Source organism: Pararge aegeria, chromosome 26 (assembly GCF_905163445.1).
Source record: "Pararge aegeria chromosome 26, ilParAegt1.1, whole genome shotgun sequence".
In the NCBI taxonomy this organism is placed as follows: domain Eukaryota; kingdom Metazoa; phylum Arthropoda; class Insecta; order Lepidoptera; family Nymphalidae; genus Pararge; species Pararge aegeria.
The window spans coordinates 1988122-2012860 of NC_053205.1; the positions used below are offsets into that span (position 1 = coordinate 1988122).

At 37.3% G+C, this 24739-nt stretch overlaps 3 protein-coding genes across 4 annotated transcripts in view; 2 read left to right on the forward strand and 1 right to left on the reverse strand.

Moving 5' to 3' along the window:
- The first annotated feature begins 77 nt into the window (after positions 1-77).
- On the forward strand, positions 78-11140 carry LOC120635376. 2 transcript variants are annotated; one of them, XM_039906375.1, is made up of 8 exons: positions 78-285; positions 891-1061; positions 1157-1562; positions 3978-4054; positions 5639-5834; positions 6993-7184; positions 8185-8537; positions 11009-11140. In XM_039906375.1, exons 3-8 carry the CDS (start codon positions 1542-1544, stop codon positions 11043-11045), a joined length of 876 nt encoding a protein of 291 aa, XP_039762309.1. In that variant the 5' UTR covers positions 78-285; positions 891-1061; positions 1157-1541; the 3' UTR covers positions 11046-11140. The 2 variants fall into 2 exon arrangements, with proteins under 2 accessions (XP_039762309.1, XP_039762308.1); XM_039906374.1 differs by lacking the exon at positions 891-1061.
- On the reverse strand, positions 10972-17795 carry LOC120635375 (putative nuclease HARBI1). Its single transcript, XM_039906373.1, has 6 exons — positions 17664-17795; positions 17193-17442; positions 15688-15884; positions 13917-14046; positions 11794-11929; positions 10972-11414 (listed from the first exon to the last, which is right to left on the reverse strand). Exons 2-6 carry the CDS (start codon positions 17433-17435, stop codon positions 11011-11013), a joined length of 1110 nt encoding a protein of 369 aa, XP_039762307.1. The 5' UTR covers positions 17436-17442; positions 17664-17795; the 3' UTR covers positions 10972-11010.
- Positions 17796-18999: 1204 nt separating this feature from the next.
- Positions 19000-24739, forward strand: part of LOC120635088 — a 105325-nt gene continuing 99585 nt past the window's right edge. The window contains 3 exon segments of the mRNA XM_039906001.1: positions 19000-19196; positions 21889-21975; positions 22697-22829. Of these exon segments, the coding sequence (XP_039761935.1) occupies positions 19111-19196; positions 21889-21975; positions 22697-22829 (306 nt within the window). The 5' untranslated portion in view covers positions 19000-19110.

Here is a 24739-nt window from a genome sequence, read left to right on the forward strand (position 1 = left end):
ATGCCGATTCTGTTGTACCAGCACCAATAAATAAATAGGTGATAACTGATAACTAGTTATTGGTCAGTGGTCTGTGATCGACATCAAATGCTGAAATCACAAATGTAATCAAATCAAAATTCAAACAACATCGACGAAAATAAAGCCTATCTTCTCAAGAGAACAGCTAACTCCTTGTAAAGCAGCTTGTCTCACTGGACCTTTTCCAAAATAGTTTATTCTGGCGATAACTTCCCCGGATAAATCGTGAAAACAGACTAAATTTATCGGCTAAAATTAAAATCGGTAAGATAAATTTGTTGGCTTTTGTATATATGCAGAAGGTGTTTTAAGTATGAATTACTTGTACAACAAGCAGTGTGTTTATAATCATACAAGCTGCCAGTAACTTACAAAAATAAAATCAGCAAAGCTTTGGCTTAGCAAATGAAGAATATTATGTGAAAATGCCATAACTTTTGTACAATTATAATGTTTGATAGATCATCCATCAGCCTATTACAGTCCCACTCCGGGGGACTTTAAAACCGTCTGTCCTATGAGAGGCAATCTTTGAGGTGGTTTTAGAACATAGATCACTCCCTTACAATGATGTATGTCCTACATCACATGTAACATTGCCAAATTAAATTTTACCATATATTAATTGCAATATTTAACTTTTTATTATTTACACCATACAATATACAAGACATTGGACAAAAATGACTTAGAAACATATTATATGTCACCACAAGGATATATGTCTAGATTGTTTTATCAAAATTTGATTAGAGGTATGGTTTTTAAATAAAAAATTATACTTAGTAAATGTATGCATTGAATTGCAAACAATAAAGTTGTTTTGACAACCTCCCTGGATCAATGGTGACCACTGTGAGTTTAAGCAGGAGTTCCTGAGTTTGATTCCTGTCTGGGTTCGGCTAGTTACCAGTCTAGTTCCAGTAGAAGCAATTTAGTGATCTGGTGCAATGTCCCATAGAAGCCAATCAGGGGTATGATTAACATACTCCCTAACAGGTTAACCCACTACCATCTTAGACTGCATCATCACTTACCAGGTGAGATCGCAATCGAGGGCTAAAATCGAGTGGAAAAAAAAGAAGTCTATATTCATTCCAATCCTATAAACTCTTCTAACTCAACATTGTTACAGTTGTAGTGAAAAATGAAGACAGACATGGTACCATATCTGTTAATGCAGGTGACACACAAAACAAGATAAAATGAATAACATATTGCATAGAAAAAAGAACACTTTTATAATGTCTTATATTGGAAGAAAGACTACTGGATGACGATAGCAAAGCATTCCAGATTCTCAGTTACTTGGATTACCGAATATAACATTGGATAAAATACAAAAGTGTTACATACTCACTGAATCAGTTTAAGAATAGACTGGATAAACATCAAAAAGACAAAGAGCGCAAGAAATGATATAGACGCATCAGCGAAAGCTGCTTAGTCTATTATATAATAATAATAATAATAATACGCATGTACGCTTTGTTTCGAGGAATTTTGTCATCAATGTGAATATGATAACGATGCATATGCAGGTAAATTATCTATGTTTACTTTCCGAGTTGTTTTGTAAAGTTTTTTTTATTATTATTATCTTCTTTGTCGTTACACTCTTAGCAGCGTGGTCGTGGTCGTGAAGCGCCTTTGAGGGCCGATGTCACACGCCCCACGAGCATCCGCCACTTCTCTCGGCTGGCCGAAAGCCTGGTGCACTCGTGCAAAGGGCCACCTACCGCAGACTTAATCTGATTGGATTGCTTGGGTGACCTTCCTCGACCTCTAGTGTTCTCCACCTTGCCCTGCACGACAAGACGCTCTATGGAGTCACTGTCACGCCGGGAGACGTGCCCGAAGAATTTTATGCGACTCTGTACTAACGCCGAAAGACGTTTTGTAATGCCGATTTCTTGGAGTATAGAGATGTTGGTACGAAATTCGGTCCATGACACTCTCCATCACCACATCTCCAGAGCATCAATTTTCTTCTTCTCGACTAGTCGCAAAGTTTACGTCTCTGCAGTGTATAAAAATGACATAAAACATGTGTTTGAACAAGCCGGATCTTAGTAGCTTTTGTTATGTTCCTGTTTTTCCATATTTTCTTAGCCTGTCCATCGCAGTTCCAGCTATCGCCATACGTCGCTTTACTTCTTCTACGCAACCTCCATTGTTCGAAATCAAAGCACCAAGGTATTAATATGACTAGCTGTTGCCCGCGACTTCGTCTGCGTTTGATTTAGTTTTTTTTTTTTTTTTTTTAATGTGGCATTAAATTCAGTTGTAGATCTAAAAAAAGTATTCAGTATAGGTAAGCCTTAAATCAGGGGTTTGCTGCTGTCCGCTGAGAAGTTCTGTCCTCTATCTCCAACCACAGTTTGGGCAAAATGAAACACATATTATAACCTCTATATTACAAAAATAATGTGTCGGAGTTATGGTGTAAAATCGTCAAACACTCATCCCCTCTCCCAAAGGAACCGAGCTTAATGTCGGGATAAAAAGTATCCTATATTACTTCTAACACTTCCAAGAATATGTGTACAAAGTTTCATGAGGATCGGTTCAGTAGTCTTTGCGTGAAAGCGTAACAAACAAACTTACATTGACATTTAATAAATAAATAAATAAATATAATACGACAATACACACATCGCCACCTAGCCCCAAAGTAAGCGTAGCTTGTGTTATGGGTACTAAGATGACTGATGAATATTTTTAGGCATTATATATAAATAAATATTTAGAAAATACATATAAACACCCAGACACTGAAAAACACTTATGCTCATCACACAAACATTTTCCAGTTGTGGGAATCGAACCCACGGCCTTAGACTCAGAAAGCAGGGTCGCTGCCCACTGCGCCAGTCGGCCGTCGAATATATATTATAATATAAGTAGGGATTGAACGACCTCGCAGTTCGCGATCTGGGTGACTTCTGGCGAGTTATTATTATATAATAGACTAAATCGCTTTTTAATAGTTTTACTTGGCGGTAAGCAGATAGTCACAAAAAAAACAACACTTTGATTGGCAAGGAACACTGTGTCTATCAGCTTGAGGTGTGTGCCTGATATTTGCCTGTAACTACACCGGCAACCACGCTCCTTCGGACCTGAGCACAGCATTGCAACAATCAAAGTCAAATAAGTCATATGAGCAAAGGCTCTGTAACCTGGTACTCAACACCCTCAAAATTAGGCGAGAAAGAGGTGATCTCATTGAAACTTATAAAATATTAAATAGTTTTAGTACTTATTATTTATTTTACCATATAGTATTTTATTTGATTTTATATATGTCGGCGGTAAATAAGCAAAGTTGTTTTATTCATGCACACTCAAACAAAATTGTGCCCTTCCATGATTCACGGGAGGTGGGATCGAAGTGGACGATATAAAAACATGCGCAGTGCAGTTGCCGGCACTTTTATCGAGGTCGTCGTTCCGTAAACACCTCCGAATTGTGACACGGTTCACACGTGATCTATTGTTTAATTACGTTTGTTTACTTAATCAGTTTAATATAATAAAGTACTTTCAACTCAAATTCTGAAGTTTTGTTTGTGGAAATGTCCGAGCAATCAGAAACTGACGACCGAGAGGCTGACCCTAGGGGTCGTGATCCTCCTTCACCAGTTCTACAGAAAATCTCTGTTCCATCCGAAATATATGTACTGTTTTTGTAATAATTAATATGTATGTATATTCTTAAGAGTTTTGCGCCTATTAAATTAATTTATCCCTTAATGAATCTTGGGCCCATTTTATATATCGCACGAACAGCCCTTTTCTGCAGGACCAAAATAGAATCATCTGCATAGCCTGTGCATACCCTCTATGCACGCCACTGGTTCCTTGCATGCCCTGCGACGTGTTGCTTTGTTTATATGAGATGATTTTCCATTTAAAGTTTAATAATAACTATTACAAAAAAAAAAAAATTACAGATCAAATCTGAGCAGAAACTGAAATCGGACTCATCAGAGCCTCATGCAGGACAATCTGGCTCTTCGTTGCCTGACAAGTAAGTCTGCTGAAACTGCACTACAAGTTAACCCTAGACTTTTTTATGGATATAAGATCACATTAAGACAAATAATTTTAATATATTTAAAAATAAATTGAAAGAGCATCTTCTGAATCAATGTTATTATGATTCAAATGAATATTTAGGTTTATTTTAAAAATTATTTAACACTAAGAAGAGTTAATCAACTTGACTAAACATTTTGGTATTGTCTGACATTTGAGGACATGCTTTAATATCGTAATATTATAATTATTATTAGTTTTAAAATAATGTTTTTATACTAGTGGACCCCAGCGCCATCTGTCGGGCTGATTTGTGAATCTTAACCATCCAGGGCGCCACCCGAACGCATACCAAAAATTAAAAACCTCATAGCTTTTATTCCGTAAAGGATTATTGAAGTTATACTTCTTTTGGCGCGTTAGGGAAAAATTATGATAGTAAATTATAACGATGCGCGCGCAACGGCACAAAAAAACGACACACTGGAGTTAACCATAGACACCATTTTAGTTTTCCAAAAAAAGATTTGATAGTGTACACTTTCAATTGTCAAAGTCTGCGGGCTCATTCCGATGTTTTAATTGAGACAAAAATATGGAGGGTAGAGGTAAGGAGAGTCATCTTATATGGGAGAAAAGTTGAAAAAGTGTCCAGTTGTATGCGCTAAATAACAGTTCAAAAATCCTCCACAATGGCGCTGGTGGATGCACAGGGTATGGTATGAATGTAGCAATCGTAGATGAATTGAAGTATGCCGAGTTAAAAAATTTAATGTCATTATCGACTAAAGTAGTTAATTATTGAGAATTTCAACAACTTACGTTGTACAAAATATTGTGGTAAATATAACCTTACTTCCTTGTTTATTTTTCAAGCCTACTCTAACAATATTTATATTTGGCGCTTCTTTTAAGAGTTACCTTGATGCAAATGTGGTGCCATCCTAATTTAATACATTTTGACGACACTTTTTCATATACACAGATGATCCTCCTTACCTCTACCCTCCATAGACAAAAATGACAAATTTTAATATTGAGTTAAAACTAGATAATGCTTTATAATAAAACTTTCAATGTATTGAATACATATATTCTATTGTAGAATTAGCCTACCTACCAGCCTGCCAGCCTGGTAGGCAGTGCTTATGTGCATAGATGAAGTGCACGCCACTGATTATGTATTGTGCTGAATTAATTGAAAAGGCGGCCGTATCTGAGCGAATGGACTGTACCAACCAACTGTTTGATATAAATAAAATAAATAAATAAATATACTACGAAAAAACACACATCGCCATCTAGCGCCAAAGTAAGCGTAGCTTGTGTTATGGGTACTAAGATGACTGATTTTACTTTTTTGAATATTATACATAAATACTTATAATATACATATAAACACCCAGACACTGAAAACATTCATGTTCATCACACAAACATTTTTTTTCCAATTTTGGGAATCGAACCCACTGCCTTGGACGCAGAAAGCAGGGTCGCTGTCCACTGCGCCAACCGGCTGTTAAATTGATATTTATTTATAATTAGTATTTTTAATGTTTTTTATTTTTTTTTCCAGTGTGAGATGTCGAAGAGTATCCGGACGTCAGCTGGAGCTGCTATGGGAGTACCTGAACGCGCACAGGGACATAGCTGTCGCATTCAACCGTTCTCTGCAGGCCAAGGAATACTCCCAGCAGAGGTGGAAGGTGCTCGCAGAGATTTTGAACTTCCAGGGTGACGGAGCACACAAAGATTGGAAAGGCTGGTCCAAAGTAATTATATATATATACATATATATGACGGCGCCGGCAAGAAATCTGTAAACAACACGTGCACGGCTCTCGCCACCTGGCGCATTGTTCATTATCCCCACTCACCTACTACTCAAGTCGTTATGATCCGTATATAAAGACCGAAACTACAGTAACGAGGCAGTCTTGGCTCTGGCGTAGCACGGTGCACATGATGTACCCTGCTAGTAGCTTATCCTAGACCATTTGGATAATTAATTTGTGGAAAACGAATTAATTATTATTCTCAACTATAAATTAGAATTAGTAGCCACAATTTATAGTTGATAACCATCTCGTATAATTACTATCTTGTTTGAAGTAGTGGTTAGTTATTATTAACTAAGTGATTATAACTTCACTTCATTTCATAGAGTTACAAAGACTATTTTCCTGACTTATCCGCTTCTTTAATTTATTATGTCTGACCCCCTCTGCCGACATATATATATAATAATGATTCATCATCACCATCTTACGACCCATTACTGGCTCACTACAGTTCACGGGTCTCCTCCCACAATGAGAAGGGGTTAAGGCCGTAGTCCACCACGCTGGCCCAGTGCGGATTGGTGGACTCCGCATACCATAGAGAATGTTATGTTTAATATTAATAATAATATAAATATGAATATTATAATATTAAGGATTATTTAAACGATAAAAAAGCTTGGGTAGGAATTGCTCTAGCTTCATAGCTTAATATAAATTTACTGGAAGATGGTGATAACAAAAAAATAAATTTACCCGGCTAAGTCAAAATCCCCTTACAATTAATTATGTAAACATGTATGTATGAACGCTTCATAAGTGCCTGTGATAGGCCGACATAAATAAATAAATTTTTAATTTGAATTTATGTAGAACTCAGGCATGCAGGTTTACAAGAAATGGTCATAAATTAGTGACATCTGCATATCGTCTGCGAAAGGTGCAGAAGTCGTTGTTGACATTGGAAAAGAGCAACTGCTGAGTTTCTTGCCGGCTTCTTCTCGGTAGAATCTGCCTTCCGAACCGGTGGTAGAGTCACTACACACAGACAGTCTTGACGTTTCAAAAGTGCTTATATTAGGCCTACTTGAAATAAATGAATTTTGAATTTTTGAATTTTGAATTAGTTCATTCACCTTTTTTTTTTAGTATTGGGTTGACTACAAAGCTAAGTTAAAGAAGCGTATATCCGTTCTGCGGTTTGCCCAAGCGCGGAATGGCGCTGGTCAATCCTCGGAACCGCCGCTATCGGACATAGAGAACAAGTTCCTTCAAATACTCGGAGAGGATTACGGTCAGAAGCCGAACGGGGAGCTGGTGGAGAACTTCGAAGCTTTCGAGGTAAGCTTTAAAACAGGCGCTAATTGCTTCGAACCGTGCACTTCATATATGCACAAAAGCGCTGTCTACCCTTTTTTTTTTTTACGCCTCATAAGCGAAGCGTTGAGGTGGGTATAACTGTGAGTTTACGCACACCGAGTGATTCTTTAACTTAAAATATCACTTTTTTTATTCTTTATTGCTTTTATAAGTGTACATAAATAGACAAATGTTGAGAAAATACACTATTTTTAACACTCGTGATACTTTAAAAACTCTTTTTATCTCTCTCTCTCTCCTTTTATTAAAAAGTTCTGTCTTGGACGTCCGTGTGTCTGTATGTGCGGATCCCGTATCTTGTGGTCACGATAACGAGCGAAATACTTCACTTATTGAGTTGGTTTTTTTGTAAAGGCTTCAGTATTTTGAGGAATAGAAGCCTATTACTTTTCACGGTATACTTAGATGTAGTTTAATTATTGTTTACAATGAGATAATGAGGCGTGCACTTTTGGATTTTCCTACTAATTTTCTTTATTTTTGGCGTGGTGGAAAAGCTTTGCTGCTACCTACGACCCTTGGGCAGGACGGAGGTTATGTGCGACTCCCCCCTCTAAAGCGGGTATATCCTATAATAGGTCATAGTAAACCTTGTTTCTTATCTTTATATATATATTTCTTGTGTGCGTGTGTTTGTCACTGAACTCCTAGACGGCTGGTCCGATTTTAATGAATTTTTTGGTATGCGTTTGGGTGGCACCCTGGATGGTTTAGATTCACAAATCAGCCCGACAGATGGCGCTGGGGTCCGCTAGTATATATATATATAATATATATATATATATATATATATATATATTATATATATATATATATTTCTTGTGTGCGTGTGTATGTCACCGAACTCCTCCTAAACGGCTGGACCGATTTGAATGAATCTTTTGGTATGCGTTTGTTGTTATATATTTGAATACATTAAGGTAAAAAGTCCTAATTAGGCCATTTCTCTTTTTGTCAACAGCCGCAAATCGAAACTATAGAAGGATATGCACCCGAAAGCTCTTCAATCCTGCGCGGCAACCCCAACGAGGAAGTCTCGGATGCGAACCCCGAACGGTCCCCGGAAGAGGCGGTGCCCGAGCAGTCCCCGCGCGGGTCCCCATTCCGCCCCCCCCAGCCGATCCCAGCGACGGACGCACGGCCGCGACGCACGCGCCGCAGGCGGGAGGCTCCGATGTCCCAGGAGGCGGCCAGGCGAGCCCTGGTCCAGTCGTCACAGCAGAAGGCGGAGGCTGCTAGAAGGAGCACTTTGGCTCTGGAGAGGATCGCGCAGGGCGTTGCAGAAGGAGTGACCATCTTGAGGAATATAGAGAGGTTCTTTAATGTAGCCCTCTAGAAAACTAATATACCATTGCTTAAATAATCAAAATTCAAAAAATTCAAAATTCATTCATTTCAAGTAGGCCTAATTAATAAGCACTTTTGAAACGTCAGTCAGTAGTGACTCTACCACCGGTTCGGAAGGCAGATTCCACTGAGAAGAGCCGGCAAGAAACTCAGCGGATTGCTCTTTTCCAACATCATTTTAAAGTTTAACAATCTTTGAAATTCTTCTGTTCTGTGAGAGATGAGAGCGGAGTGGCCTGCTTCCAAGCAGCCTTGTCGTTAAGGAATTCATCAATCGTGTAGTAACCACGATTTGTTAAATGTGTTGGGTGGGTCTTGGCTTGGTCATATTTCTCCGTCAGAAGCTGCTTATTTCCGGCTCCGAACTCCCAGAACCCTCATATCCTTGTGAACGCCATCACTCCACCGACCCCTAGGTCGTCCTCGGCCTCTACGCCCCTTCAAAGTGCCCTCCATCAACCTCTTTGGGGCTCTCGTGCCTTCCATGCGTTCCACAAATTCCAGCTTTATGGAGCCCCTGTATGTACTTGACGTTTCAAAAGTGCTTGTATTAGGCCTACTTGAAATAAATGAATTTTGAATTTGAATGTTTGAATTTTGAATTTTGGAGCACTGGGTAGGTACACACAAGCGCTCATGAGGGTACTTACCTTAGGAGATTCCCTTATTATTTATTATTTATAGCTTTGGTTAATTTATAATATAGTAAATAAGATAATTGTTATAATTGAAGCTATGTATTAAACGTTATTATTATTAAAATTCAAAATTCAAAAATTATAATTCAAAAAAATTCATTTATTTCAACTAGGCCTAATATAGGCACTTTTGAAACGTTAAGTCTGTCTGTGTGTAGTGATCCTACCACCAATTAAAATTATGGTCATGACATTGAGTTGGTGGGTATTGTGATATAAATACGGGTGCATTTTCTACACAATTCTACTTCTTCAAAATAACTACCGACAACGTGTCCCAACAACACACACACACGCAACATTCACAGCGTCTTCGCCGGCGAAGACGAGGGCCCCGATTTCTGACGTCATCCGGACGTGGATCCTTACCACGGTCACGGGGGCGATCGGTCTAAACAATGATTAGTCCAAAAGTCCACCAACAGTCAGATTAACGTCGAACCAATCGAGGTCCGAGGCCTCGCAGGAGGCACCCTCGAGTCGACGGCTCCCACTTCCCCCCCCATGTCGTCGAGCCCTGGGGCTCTTCTCATGGCGAGCTTTCACGCTCTCCCCACTCCCCCGGTGACGCCGTAGCAACCCCTCAGGTGGTTATCGGCAAGTGTCCTTCCGAAAAATGCAAATACACAATTCAGTCCTACATGGACTTGAACGATGCAAAGATACCTCCTGGTGTATTAATCATTTATCATATTGCTTTTGCCCGCGACTTCGTCTGCGTGGACATCACAATTGTCTATAAAGTTTCGTTCGTTAATTTTTTTTAAATCTGCCACACGAACTATTTGGGAGATCGGTATACGTCGAAAGTACATGTCCTTTTCCATAGCATACATGCATACCAAATTCCAAAGCTGTCTGCCCGCGGCTTAGCTCGTAAGCAAAATTCAATTTTCCCTCGGGAACTACTTAAGGAATCGGGATAAAAGGTAGCCTATGTTCTTTTTCATGCCAAATTTCATCCGGAACGGTTCAGCCGTTTTGGCGTCATTGAGTAACAGACATCCACACTTTCACATTTATAATATAACTAGCGGACCCCAGCGCCATCTGTCGGGCTGATTTGTGAATCTAAACCATCCAGGGTGCCACCCGAACGCATACCAAAAAATTCATTCAAATCGGTGCAGCCGTTCAGGAGGAGTTCAGTAACATAATTCAAATTCAAAATTTCTTTATTCATGTCGGCCTATCACAGGCACTTATGAAGCGTTCATACATATTTGTTTACATAGTTGTAACGGGATGGTGATAACTTCGTTCGCCAACTTAAATCTAAAGCTACGAGGGTTCCAAACGCGCCCTGGTCTAAGAGCCCACAACAAACTTAGCCGGGTAAATTTATTTTTTTGTTATCACCATCTTCCAGTAAATTTAAATTAAGCTATGAAGCTAGAGCAATTCACACCCAAGCTTTTTTATCGTTTAAATAATCCTTAATATTATAATAGGATTTTTCTGTAAGCTTACGTTTTATATAAACTTTGAACTTATTGAGAGACATCTCAAAGATTTAATTTGGTAATATGTTATAAAATATACACACACACGCACACAAGAAATAATATTAATTAAAGATATTAAAGATATTAATATTAATTAATTCCTAAAACAATTGCTATGAGCAATTTAATAAAAATATTCATCAGTCCATCCATAACACAAGTTACGCTTACTTTGGCGCTAGAGGGCGATGTGTGTATTGTCGTATTATATAAATATATTTTTTTTTCTTCGCAGAACTATAAATGCTGGCTGGCCCAGAGCTGATGAATAAGGGTACTCCGTGTGACCCAACCCTGATGAAGGTCGCCACTGCAGCTGCCAAACTCCTCAGAAACTGTTCCAGTATGATTCACCAGATTTACCACCTCATCATTCATCAGCTCGACGGGAGTTTTGGATCTATTGCAAATATTGTGTAGCACCACACATGCGTTCACGACAGAAGCTGCCATCTCCGGGGAGTAGTACAAAACTCTCTGCGAGTTCAAACAGCGGAATCTCGCCTTTAGAGCCCTTATCGTAAGGTCCATTATGTCTCTGGCGCGGTCATGCCGATCTGTGTAGTAACGCTCTGGGCTTCCGTACGTCGCGTCCGATACCGGTGTCATTAGACATCTGCTCAACGGATACGCAGAGTCGCCTGTGAAGAAAATTACATTACTGTACATATCTATAGCCAAATAAATATAAATAAATTATCATTCATTTAATTCTTTATTATTAAAATTAAGCTTAATTTGCTATACCCCGCGTACAGTAGGTGAAACTGTATGCTGTAATTTATAATTTTTTCAATCCGTATACTCACCAAACAGATCCTCGGCAATGTACCCTCTACGCACGTTTCGCTCCGAAACCGGAGCATCCTCACGAGATGTTGACTTTACAAAGAATAACAATGAATAATTGTTAAGACAACAATTATTCATTGTAAAGTCAACATTTCCTGACATCATACAGATTCTAATTTTTTTTTTTTTTTTCTTTTTTAGTTTTATGTGCCAAAAACATAAACATACCTAGTAACCAGGTGTTCTCACTGTTCAGGTCTTCCAAGTGTTGCCTAAGTGGATGGTTCATCCATATGAAAGCGTCGTGGGTTGCACCACCATAATTTGCATCGACGCTTGTAATTCCCATGTTAGCATCGCATATCTGAAAAAAAAAATTTTTATTCCACTACTAGTTAGCCCTTGGTTGCAATATCGTGATGATGCAGTCTAAGATGGTAGCGGGCTAATGTGTTAGGGAGAATTAAAAAAAAAATAAAAATTCATTTATATCAAGTAAGCCAGTCAAGCAGAGTTCAACATCGATGTTGAAAAAGAGCAAGGCTCTTCTCGGTGGAATCTGCCTTCCGAACCGGTGGAATAAAAACTTTAGATTTCATTTCAAGTCCTAATGAACTAGGCCTAAAGAATAAATGAATTTAAATTTTGAATTAGGTTTAAAAAAAAAAACCCCGAAAACGCTCGCCGGGTGTCATGGCCGCAACTTGTGACGTCATCGGCAAATTCTTTAAAATAAATAATCAATAAATATACCTACTCCTATTGTATAGAAGCAGGCGTTACTTTGCGGAAATCCATGATATATTATCAAAATTAAGCTTAATTTGCTATACTCCGCGAAAAGTAGGAGAATCTGTATGGTGTAATTTATAATTTCTTCAATCCTGTATACTCCACACCACACAGATCCTCGGCAATACACCCTCTACGCACGTTTCGCTCCGAAACCGGAGCATCATCAGGAGATGTTGACTTTACAATGAATAATTCATTCATTCGCGGAGTATAGCAAATTAAGCTTAATTTTGATAATAATAATAAATATACTACGACAATACACACATCGCCACCTAGCCCCAAAGTAAGCATAGCTTGTGTTATGGGTACTAAGATGACTGATGAATATTTTTATGAATTATATATACATAAATACTTAGAAAATACATATAAACACCCAGACACTGAAAAACACTTAATGCTCATCACACAAACATTTTCCAGTTGTGGGAATCGAACCCACGGCCTTGGACTCAGAAAGCAGGGTCGCTGCCCACTGCGCCAGTCGGCCGTCGAAATAAATAATATACCTACTACGACAATACACACATCGCCATCTAGTCCCAAAGTAAGCGTAGCTTGTGTTATGGGTACTAAGATAACTGATGAATATTTTTTTATGAATAATAGATACACCCAGACACTGAAAAACATTCATGTTCATCACATAAATATTGTCCAGTACAAATTTTATCGGTTCCGAAATTTTGATATAGGTGCATTTAAAAAAATATATAACACTAGCTGTTGCCCGCGACTTCGTCTGCGTTTGATTTTGTTTTTAAAGTATTCAGAATCGCTAAGCCTTAAATGAGTATAGTAGTATATATAACATGTGACTGTCAATTAATTATAGACAAATAATTTGCAATAAAATAAAAGTGCGACTATAATTAAAGATCTAAGCTTTCCTATCTCTTAAGTTGGAGCAGACTGCTCACGGTGTGCCAATTTAATTTAAAATCGCTTAAATAGTTTAGGAGTCCATCGCGGACAAACATCGTGACAGGAGATTTATATATATTAAGATTAAAAAAAAAGTGTGTGTCAGCTCCGACGCCGTATGTCTAAACATAAAAAGAGTTTATTTAACTGAATAAAGATATAATACCATATGAAAGGGTAAATTAAAAATCATGTGCAATTTATTCACACACGGCGGAAGTGTAACTTCTTAAAAGTAGCCTACGAGAGATTGAGGTGGATGTAGAGTATCAGAACTAGGACAAATGTAATGTTTATTATTTAGTTTCCATGGTAACTAGAATAGGAAAAAAAATGTATAATATTTTCTATCTCACTCTTTCCCATATATTTATGTGTTTGTTTCTTTACCTAGATAATATTCGGTTTCCTTGGTAACTAAAATTGGAAAAATAAGTAGATAAACGAAAGCGACGTTGCATGTTTGCGCATCACAGTTGCCGGGCATGCAACGTCGCAAAGCGAAAACGTAACGACGTCATTCATTAGTAGATTTTACTCCTCACATTTTTCTCACACCGGGCGCCTTATATATGAAAATCGATTCTTAAGGAGTAAACTCCAATAACTAAGTAGCCTATATTACTTACCAACTGAACGTTCAACGAGTGCTGCTTGCAATGGTGGTAGAATTCTTCATTGCGCGCCGGTCGCACTATGGCCACGTGAGTGCAGTCTATGCACCCTAACACCCCCGGTATCTTAAATTTATCATAGAATCTGAAACAGTTATAAAATATTTGGAAAATCCAAAAGTGCACGCCTCATAATCTCATTTTTTTCACAATAAAATTGAAATTTTTTTAACTGAAACTTTCAATGCTCATTACAAATTTTTTTTTTCATATTAATTATTATTCATTTTTTGTAAACAAGACACAGGAATGTCATAATGATTGCACATTGAAAGTTACAATTAATATTAGCTAGAATAATTACATGGAAATTTAACGACAGTGAATTGAACGCTCATATTAACTAAGAAATTATGTCGTGTGTTACTTTAGATAATTAAAAAAAAAATATTCCGATACGATCATTTTTTCGACCAATTTTGATGCCACATACACCCGTCCATACACGGACGTCAGAAAAGATTATGTTTAATGTTATTATTTACTATGTTAAACAAAAAAATTGTTATTGAAATGTATTTTATGTGCCTGACAAATTATTTGACTTGATATTACTGTACTCAAATTAACCTGTAAGTGCAATATAAATAACAAAAAATCTATTTCTAAATAATTTCAGTTTCGAGAAAACTGCTTTTTTTGAGCACAACCTCAACGCTTCGCTTATGAGGCGTGCAATTACAATAAATTCATTAAAAAAAAATGTGTGATCCATCACGGGTAGTACCGAAACATTGAAATTATTTTAAACAAATTAATAAGTTATATGCACAAACGAACAGATTACGACGGGAATCAGATAAAACGTACTGAAAAGATAAAGCATTACAATTTTGTTCCATAAAATAATGATTGTTTATTACGTTTTTATTAAGAACAGAAAAAAATAAAAAAAAAACAAATTTCAAAAATGTATTCGAACTCGAGAAAATTACGTATAGTACACTGTTCATATATTCCATGATATCCGGTTTACCCTCGCCTATAGAGTTTTCACATTAAAGTACTACTTTAAGCGATTGACAACTAATAGTGCAAGGTAAAGGACTAGTGGTGCCAACTGTTCTCACTATCCTACACTTATCCGTTTAACTAAGTCTTATATAGAATGCATTACATTAACTTCATAAAAAACAATACTATTTTACAGAAGGACAAAGGAAAGCGCGAGGTAAGGGACTAGCAGTGCCATCTCTTGTCACAATCCTACAATATTCCGTTTAACTAAGTCTTATATAGAATGCATTACAGTGAATTCATAAAAAATAGTATTGCTATTTTAGCGAAGGACAAAGGATAGCGCGAGATAAAGGACTAGTAGTGCCTCTTTATAATATGGACCTTTGAAAAAGTTGATCGAAACTGCAACGTTTTCTACTAGATGACACTACAGTCGCTATAAGACTGATGTGAAAGGCATATACTAATTTCGGCATCGACGGTAGGAGAGCCGTAGCTTAATTGGAGAAAGCGCTCAGGCCGCGATTGCCAGAGAGTCGCAGGTTCAATTCCAGTCGGTAGTTGTGTGTTGTGACAATGTACTCGTATATAGTTTCGATCTATTTTGAAATCACAAACCCGCCATTCTGACTGATACAGTAGTTGTACCTTTAAAATATCTAACTTGGCCTCCCGTAAAAGCCGATTTTTTAACACTACACTAGCAACACTTTTTTTGGTTTTTGGGTAGGTTAATAAAAGTCACAGATTATAAAAGTACTCTTACTCAGCTTTTATCCTGTCTCGTTCCTCATCGTTATTGGGGAAGTGTATGTATTTCTGCACGAACTGAGCCGTGTTGAGGCATGCGGTTACTTGAGCAATCACTGATGAAACGGTTTGTTGGGCCATGGAGTGCCCCTCTTGATTGCCAAGAGGGCGTTGATCGACACCGGTCGCATAGAACGCTAGGGCGGTTAGTACCTAGAAACGTGCAAAGATTTAAGAATTTCTTACGTAAAAATAGGTATGTCTATTTATGAAAACTAAGCTAAATTTGCTATATTCCGCGAAAAGCGCGATCTTTTCGCGGAGTATTGGAAATTATCATGATCGGTACGATACTGATACAGCCCTAACATCACATGCAAAATTAAAATCAAGTGACTCCTGTCATTTAATTAGGTAAGTGTCGCGTAGCGTAGGTACTATGCGCGTGTCGGTTTTTTATCTTCAATAGGGTTTTTATAAATAAATATACTACGACAATACACGCGATCTAGTCCCAAAGTAAGCGTAGCTTGTGGGTACTAAGATAACTGATGAATAATATACCTACATAAATACTTATCTTATATATTTATATATATAATTCTTCTGTGCGTGTGTATGTCACTGAACTCCTCCTAAACGGCTGGACCGATTTGAATGAATTTTTTTGTATGCGTTTGGGTGGCATCCTGGATGGTTTAGATTCACAAATCAGCCCGAAAGATGGCGCTGCAGTCGGTATCTAGGTTATTTACCTATACTGCAACTAAACGGCTGATTTATTCAGGTACGAGTCTGATTTGATAAACTCTTTCAGTGTTGGATAGCTGATCTATCGAGGAAGGCTATAGAGTATATACCATCACGCTAAGACTAAAAGGAGCATAGGACCAATGAAGAATGTTTCAAAATCGGCCACTTAGCTTACGCCACGTACGCTGCGTAAACGGTTAAAGTTTCAATAAAATCACGCATAAAAAAGCCTGGTACAGGCGACAGCATGTCTATCTTTTAAGGTTGACTTTTACGCGGAGGACGTCGCGAGGGACCACTAGTCTTATATATATTTCTTGTGTGCGCGTGTATGTCACTGAACTCCTCCTAAACGGCTGGACCGATTTGAATGAATTTGTTGGTATACGTTTGGGTGGCACCCTGGATGTTTTAGATTTACAAATTAGCCCCACAGATGGCGTTGGAGTCCGCTAGTACATATAGATAAACACCTAGTCACTGAAAACCATTCATGTTCATCACACAAACATGGTCCAGTTGCGGTAATCGAAGCCACGGCCTTGAACTCAGAAAACAGGGTCGCTGCCCACTGCGCCAATTGGCCATCGGTTGTCATAAGTAAACACTTAGAATGTTTAGAATTCGTTTTTATGGAGAAAAAAATACGCTTCTTTTGATTTAATATTTTTACAGGGTAATTCCTTATAAAATATACTTATGCACCGTTCAACAGTATTTCGTTACTCCGTTACACGTTGTATGAGGCCCTAGTAGTTTAAGACCTACCTTAATCTCTACAGACAAATCTGTAGACCTTCTTGTAGTCTTAAACAACGGTCTTATCTCATTGCAAAGCTGTTGTGCATCTTCTTTTGTGAGCCTATACCGCCTAACAAACTCTTCCTCCTCTATGTTAAAGGGATCGCTCTTTTCGCGCAACCACCTACGCCGGAGCCTCTTCGATGAATTAACTTCACTAATCTCATAATCTGCTTCCAGGAACTCAAAAATTTCGTAATCGTTGGCCATCTGGTTACTAATAATGATTATTACGTTAATTCTACAATAAATGGCAATTGGCGACATAAAGTTAGCAATAAGCATGTTCCGAAAACCCTCATCTTCTTCAAACATCTTCTTTAAATATCTTATTTTCATCACGTTATTTATTGTCTCCCTTAAAAGTGCTAGAAGCTAGAGCCGTAAAGCAAGTTATTACAAAAAAAAAGCATTTCAATAAATGTAAACAAAACATACCCGCCACGACATTTCAGTAAAGCTAACAATAATTTCACCTTTGCTATCAATAAATAACTAAACAAAGATCTAAATTCACAAAGGTAGGTAATTCAGTTTAAGCAGTTAACGATAATACTAATAAAATGTAGTAAGAATCCCTTGTAAGAATCGCTAAACAAGAACACAGACTAATAGCCTAACTGTTCAATTCAATTCAATTCTTATGTATGGCTTTTATCCGTGCCACATAGACAGACAACACAAAATCTGAAAGGACTGAACTCCAACATTAACAAACATTTAACACTTAGAGGACGGGGGGGGGGGGGGGGGGCTTTAGGAGGAAGCACGTCATAAAGAGGACAGGTAAGTTTGGGACAGTTAAAAAGAATGTGAGTTATATTGCCCCATCGAAGCCAAACTCACTGATAGAGTTGCCCGTATCCGTAGTTTGGCCAGATGAACAGGTGTGAAAGCATGACCAAGACGAAAACGGGAGATTGTGAATCCAGCGATTTGTAGTCCGATAGTGACAAAACCAGGGTTGTCTTGGTATGTATGGTTGGATGGAAGCGTAAAACTTACCCTCAACCTATTTGGATCGTTACAAAAAATCCAGGATTAGTCAATATGTTTTGGCAAGAGTACATAGCATGCATAAACTATTTCCTTACGCTAAGTTTACTAACAACTTAACTTAATTTTAACTTTGTATTTTACTAACCATTTATGATCCAAGTCGGTCGAAATAAATGTTTTTTTTTTTTTTTTTTTTTATTTATTATTTATAGATCCTGCGATTTTGGCACATGTATGAGCAGTCTCGTTTTCTGGGATACCCGAGTGGCTTGGAATCCAAACCAGTGGATAGTCCTTTTTGATTGGAAGAGAGCAAAGTCTCCCTGATTTTTAAGATAATGGGAAATCGTGATTTGCTGTGAAAGGGGTTTTCTATAATAGACATTACAGCATTATAGAATCAGTCAGAATAACCTGTTGTACGTTATTTCACAGTGCAAACAGGACAAAACAAACATGAAACGAACAAAATAATAAATTCAAAGGGGCTTCTGTTCTGCATTCTAAAGCTGTCCGTTGCGTTGTTATAAAAAAATTTGATTATTCATTATTTAAGATATTTCGTTTCTGTCCTTGTCTTTAAATCAATAATATTATAATTAAATTAATGTTATTAATTATATATGTTCTTAAATATTTTTTTGGTATAGAAATATTTTTTTATTATTATATTTATTTGGGTAATAGGCCCTCCAACTACGCCCCTCCAATCTCAATGAGCGTTGCCACAGGCAAAATATAAAGTTTCTGTCATGTAATGATGATTAAATCTATATCCTCTTTGGCTTCCGTGGAAAAAAGTACCAAAACAAAACATTAGGTTAGATTGGAATTGCATCAGTAATTTTACTATATTGATGAATAAAAAGTGATCGCTGTAAATACAATGGCACCATTAGAAAGCAAATTGAATGAACTGGACGAAAAAACTATGGATAGTGTTGTTAAATTCGTGTCTACCATTAGAAGTGGGTAAGTATTGAATTGATGACTACGTGAACTCTTACAACTTGCTCTGTTCACATGTTTGCAGTTTGCAACTTTATAACTTGTCTGGTGGAAGGCTTCGGCTATACTCGTGCCAAGGTACGACAAAAAAATATACACAAATAAATTGTGGAATGAAAAAAAAACTTAAACCAAATCAAATCGTTTATTTGCAGATTGGTATTACATTGTTGGTAGGTACACAAAACATAGGGACAAACAATCCGCCTTAGATGGCATGCAAAAAATATATATGATCGTACAATAATTCCTACTTACTATAATAATACTATCCCTAAGTCAATCCACATTATTATTAAATTTTGTATTATTGACTACATTTAGAAATATAGTAACAAAATAAAAAATTAAATAGTAATTATTATTTTTATATCAAATTGCATCATATTCACTCCTACCACTTGGATATTATTGTATAAATACGAAAATAAATAAAAAAATGTAATTAGTTCTACTGTTAAGTTATACCCATGTAAGTTGGTGATGTCCAGGTATACACAACATTTTGTCAAATCAAGACTCATTCGTCCAAATAAAGTTGATATACATTCAAAATTTTTTTCTTCTTTTTGATTTAACCCATCCATGTTTATAACTATAAATAGTTCACTTTTCATATCTTTCTGTTATTAACAAAGAATTCAATTAATATTTCATCATCATCCTGTTACGGGCCCACTACAGGGCACGGGTCTCCTCCAACAATGGGAAAGGGTTAAGGCTGTAGTCCACCTAACTGGCCCAATGCGGATTGGTGGACTTCTCATACCCTTGAGAACATTATATAGAACTCTCGGGCATTAGGAGATATTTTCAAAAAAGAGTAACCCCAGATTAAGGGGCTATGGTCTCAAACTTGAATATCAGCAGGCATCGTCTAATCCTTCCAAGCACTTTATCAGCAATAGAGTTATACAAATGTGGAATGCCTTGCCTGAAGATGTAGTGACTGCAGAATCACTGAATCAGTTTAAGAATAGACTGGATAAACATCAAAAAGACAAAGAGCGCAATAAATGATATAGACGCATCTATATCATTTATTGCGCTGCAAATAAATGATATAGCGAAAGCTGCTTAGTCTATCATATAATAATAATAATAATAATAATAATAATGCAGGTTTCTTCATGACGTTTTCCTTCACTGTTGAAGCAAGTGATATTTTAATTACTTAACACGCACATCACTTAGAATGGTTAGAGGTGCGTGCTGGGATTCAAACTCAGCCCCCCTAAAGTGAAGTTGAGCTCTTACCTACTTTGATATTACTGCTTTTATACTGAAATGTCTATAACAGGCATTCCGGGCGCCCTGGTTTGCTGTAGAAAGTACAGAGATGCACTGCGTTATTATAAGTGATCTGGGATTAACTGGGAGGCACTCCTGTACTTCAGAATAATCTTTCTCCAATTTTGCTCAAGTATAGTTGAAGCCCTACCAACAATGATGTGTACAAACAATTTATTCAAAGTCAAAGTCAAAGTCAAATATTTCTTTATTCAAATAGGCACATATATGGCACTTGCGTACATTGCATGTAAAATATAACATAGCAGTTATTTGATCGCGATAACTAAATTCGTCAACTTAAAACTAAAGCTACGGGGGTTCCAAATGCGCCCTGGTCTAAGAAGAAGCCCACAACAAACAGCCGGTTGTTTTTTTTTGTTATCACCATCTCACATTGTATTATAACTGCCATACCCCTGATGATAGCCCAATAATTGAGTGCCAAGTGCTGCATGCTTTAATGACAAGGTTGCGGAACCATCCGGCTCCTCTTTCATCTCTCACAAGATAGAAAAATGAATTTTAAAGAGTAAAATGTAAATTGTTGATATTGGAAAAGCGCAACTGCCGTGTTTCTTGCCGGCTTCATCTCGGTAGAATCTGCCTTCGAACCGGTGGTAGAGTCTACACACAGACAGACTTGACGTGCTTATATTAGACCTACTTGAAATAAATGAATTTTTAATTTTGATTTTTGAAAAAACACTGTACAAGTACACCCTAAGTGAAAAACCTAGCCGGTAGAACCATTATTACTGCGAACCATTTGAGTCCTGCAAATGATTTCTTATTCTATTCTTTAATTTTGATTTTTGGAAAAACACTGTACAAGTAAATATACTACGACAAGACACACATCGCTATCTAGGCCCAAAGTATGCGTTACTTGTGTTTTGGGTACTAAGATAACTGATGAATATTTTTATGAATATATGTGTATTATATTCATAAAAATATTCATACTTGTAATATACATATAAACACCCAGACACTGAAAAACATTCATTTTCATCGCACAAACATTTTTCCAATTGTGGGAATCGAACCCACACGGCCTTGGACGCAGAAAGCAGGGTCACTCCCCACTGCGCCACTCAGCTGTCGAAATACACCCTAAGGGAGTGAAAAACCTAGCCGGTAGGCAGTGGCGTGCACCGGGTTTTTGACCAGGGTATGCATAAAGAAGGGAGATGGTATAACATTGAAAAATCCTTCCCATTTATGAGTTATACAAACATTTTAGGGTATGCAGTGCTTTTGTGCATGTATAAAGTGCACGCCACTGCCGGTAGGTTTACTGCGAACCATTTGAGTCCTGACAATAAAGCTGAAAAAAATTTGTCTTATTGCATTCTTCTTGTAGGAAGCTGCGTGGCTCAAAGAACATTGCCATAGCAACAGTCGATCTTCTAGAGCAGATAATCAGCGATGCAGAGAATACAAATGCACTGTGAGTAATTATTACCCTTTAAGTTTGTGACAAGAAAATAATCTATAGAAATAAAAAAAATATATATAAATAAATATACTACGACAATACACACATCGCCATCTTGCCCCGAAGTAAGCGTAGCTTGTGTTATGGGTACTAAGATGACTGATGAATAATTTTATGAATAATATACATAAATACTTATAATATACATATAAACACCCAAACACTGAAAAACATTCATGTTCAACCCACGGTCTTCGACTCAGAAAGCAGGGTCGCTGCCCACTGCGCCAATCGACCGTCTGTCAGTCAAATATTACAAAAAGGATAGATTCTTCTGTGTGTTTGTATGCTGTACCCAGTATGCCCGAAGTTACTGGACCGATTTTAACCATTTCAACGACCAAAGAAAGCATATTATAAGTATTTATGTATATTATTCATAAAAATGATTCATCAGTCATCTTAGTACCCATAACACAGGCTACGCTTACTTTGGGGCTAGATGGCGATGTTTGTATTGTCGTATTATATTTATTTTTTAAAATATATACTTTAACATATCATAAATACGTTTAGTAAATACTATTACAAGTCGTCGTCATACTATTACATCGTCGCTCTGATGAGGGTGGCATGTTCAGAATTGAACATACCCTCCATAAAAACATTAAGAAAAAAAAAATCAAACGCAGCAGAAGAAGAAGGCAGTTAACAAGTCTATTGTTATTGTCAGCGCGCTGATCAGCAAGGTGCGGGCAGCGGGGAGAACGCTGGTGAAAGCGCTGCCCGCGGAGCTGTCAGCACACAATATGGTGCGACGCGTATTGCGCGCCGTGCGGGACGAGCAGCGTTCTCACGCTAACCAGGTAATGCTCGTTTTATCCTAAAACCTAGGACGCCTTTATCATATACCTTTTTTTTTGTTTACGGGGGAATCTATTACGTACTAAAACCCCCTCAAAGTCAAAGTCAAATATTTCTTTATTCAAATAGGCACATAGATGGCACTTTTGATGCGTACATTACATGTAAAATATGACATAGGAGTGAGTTGATGGCGATAAATAAGTTCGTCAACTTAAAACTAAAGCTACGAGGGTTCCAAAAGCGCCCTGGTCTAAGTAGAAGCCCACAACAAACTTAGCCGGTTGTTTTTTTTTTGTTATCACCATCTCACATTGTCCTTTAAAAACTATTGAAGAAGCAACCTGGTTAGAGCAATAATTTACACCCAAGCATTTTTATCTTTGACGTAGTCCTTAATACTATAATAGGACTTTTCTATAAGCCTACGTTTAATACAAACCTCGGTGGCCATCCTCGGCACATATTTGGGAGGCTCCGGGATGTCTTAAGAACGCACCGGTGCCTCCCTCGTACAGCGCATGTGGAGCACGTCGCGGGAGAAAATATTCCCCCGACCTCATTTGCCTCGCTATGGGCTACGGCTGGGTACGGCAAGCTGCTGTCCTACCCGGGTCGTTTAAATGTATCTTAAACGGCAAGACCCCCATCCTGTCCGACACGACCCGATGTCCCTTCATCTGGGACTATTGAGGACTGGTTAAGCAATTTAGGTGATTCCTAGCGAAAAAAAACGTTTTACGAATTCTTATGTGGAACGCCACATAAGAGTTCGTAAAACGTTTTTTTTAGGAGTACGTTTTGTTTAACGTAGGAGCCGTGTGAAGTCGAAGTCGATACGTCGATTCGGTTGATTCTATAGCTCACGGGACTCGTAAACTGACACTTAACAGATGAAAAAAAATATGAATTCGGTTGTTTTTTTAAATAAACTAAATTCCATACGTAAAATGAAAATTATGAGAATACAAACACAAAATACGACAACTTGTTGCAAGAACCATAGACAAGTTAGGTTAAATGTATGCCTAAAAATGTTTCATTCATGTAGACTTTATCACAGGCACTTATGAAGCGTTCATACATTTAACATGTTACTCTAAGGTTAGTGATGGAATGTTATGGAATATTATGGAATGTCGCAATCGTTAGAAAGTTTATTAATAATTTATTTATTACTTATGTAATAAATAAATTATTAGTTATTTTTATTAAGTTTATTAGTATTTTTAGTAATTTCCAAAAAACTTTGCAATTTAAAATATTTTTTTTTAAAACTGTTAAATTTTTTTATTGTTGAAGTTTTTAATTTGTATAAAATAATAAAATAATAATAAATATTGTAAACAAATAATCCTAATTGATTATGACAATTGCCACTAGCTGGCGTATAAGTCAAGAAGCTTGGAGTATATGACATATACTAACGACGGATCCATTATTATTTTTAAATAGCGGAAACTACACTGACATCTGACGTAAGCGTTACTTCCGTCAGAAAAAAATCGGAGGTACTCCCTAGTCGGACCTTAAGAAGTCTTACTTTAAAAACAAATTCTTCAGTTGTACAGTGAAACCTGGTTAATTGGGATCTCAAGGGACCAAGACATATGTACCAATTATTGAGGGTTTTCAATAATCCAGTTTTCCAATTAAACAGGCTTTGCAGAAATGTGCCGTTATTCCATTTTTAGAGGTGGAAATGTTAATAAAAATGCGTATTTTTGATGTTATGAATTTAATGTAGTTATGAATGTACATGACGACGAGAAATGTATGTAAACAAACACGTCAAAACGTGTTGAAACCTGATTAATTTGTCTCACTTATACAGGTAATTGAGCTACAGAGTCTCAATTATAGAGGTAAACATCGAAAAAGTCTTAGAATTCAAATCTTATTTAACCAGGTT

Bases quoted from the DNA above. Each gene is read 5' to 3' on its own strand.
- LOC120635376 (XM_039906375.1), top strand. From the start codon at position 1,542: ATGATAACGATGCATATGCAG. The intron at 4,055-5,638 runs GTAAGTCTGCTG...TTTTTTTTCCAG, and splicing joins GGCTCTTCGTTGCCTGACAA to TGTGAGATGTCGAAGAGTAT. The intron at 5,835-6,992 runs GTAATTATATAT...TTTTTTTTTTAG, and splicing joins ATTGGAAAGGCTGGTCCAAA to TATTGGGTTGACTACAAAGC.
- LOC120635375 (XM_039906373.1), bottom strand. From the start codon at position 17,435: ATGGCCAACGATTACGAAATTTTTGAGTTCCTGGAAGCAGATTATGAG. The intron at 15,885-17,192 runs GTAGGTCTTAAA...GCACGTTTCTAG, and splicing joins ATTTGTCTGTAGAGATTAAG to GTACTAACCGCCCTAGCGTT. The intron at 11,415-11,793 runs GTATGTTTATGT...TTTTCTTCACAG, and splicing joins TGAGAACACCTGGTTACTAG to GCGACTCTGCGTATCCGTTG.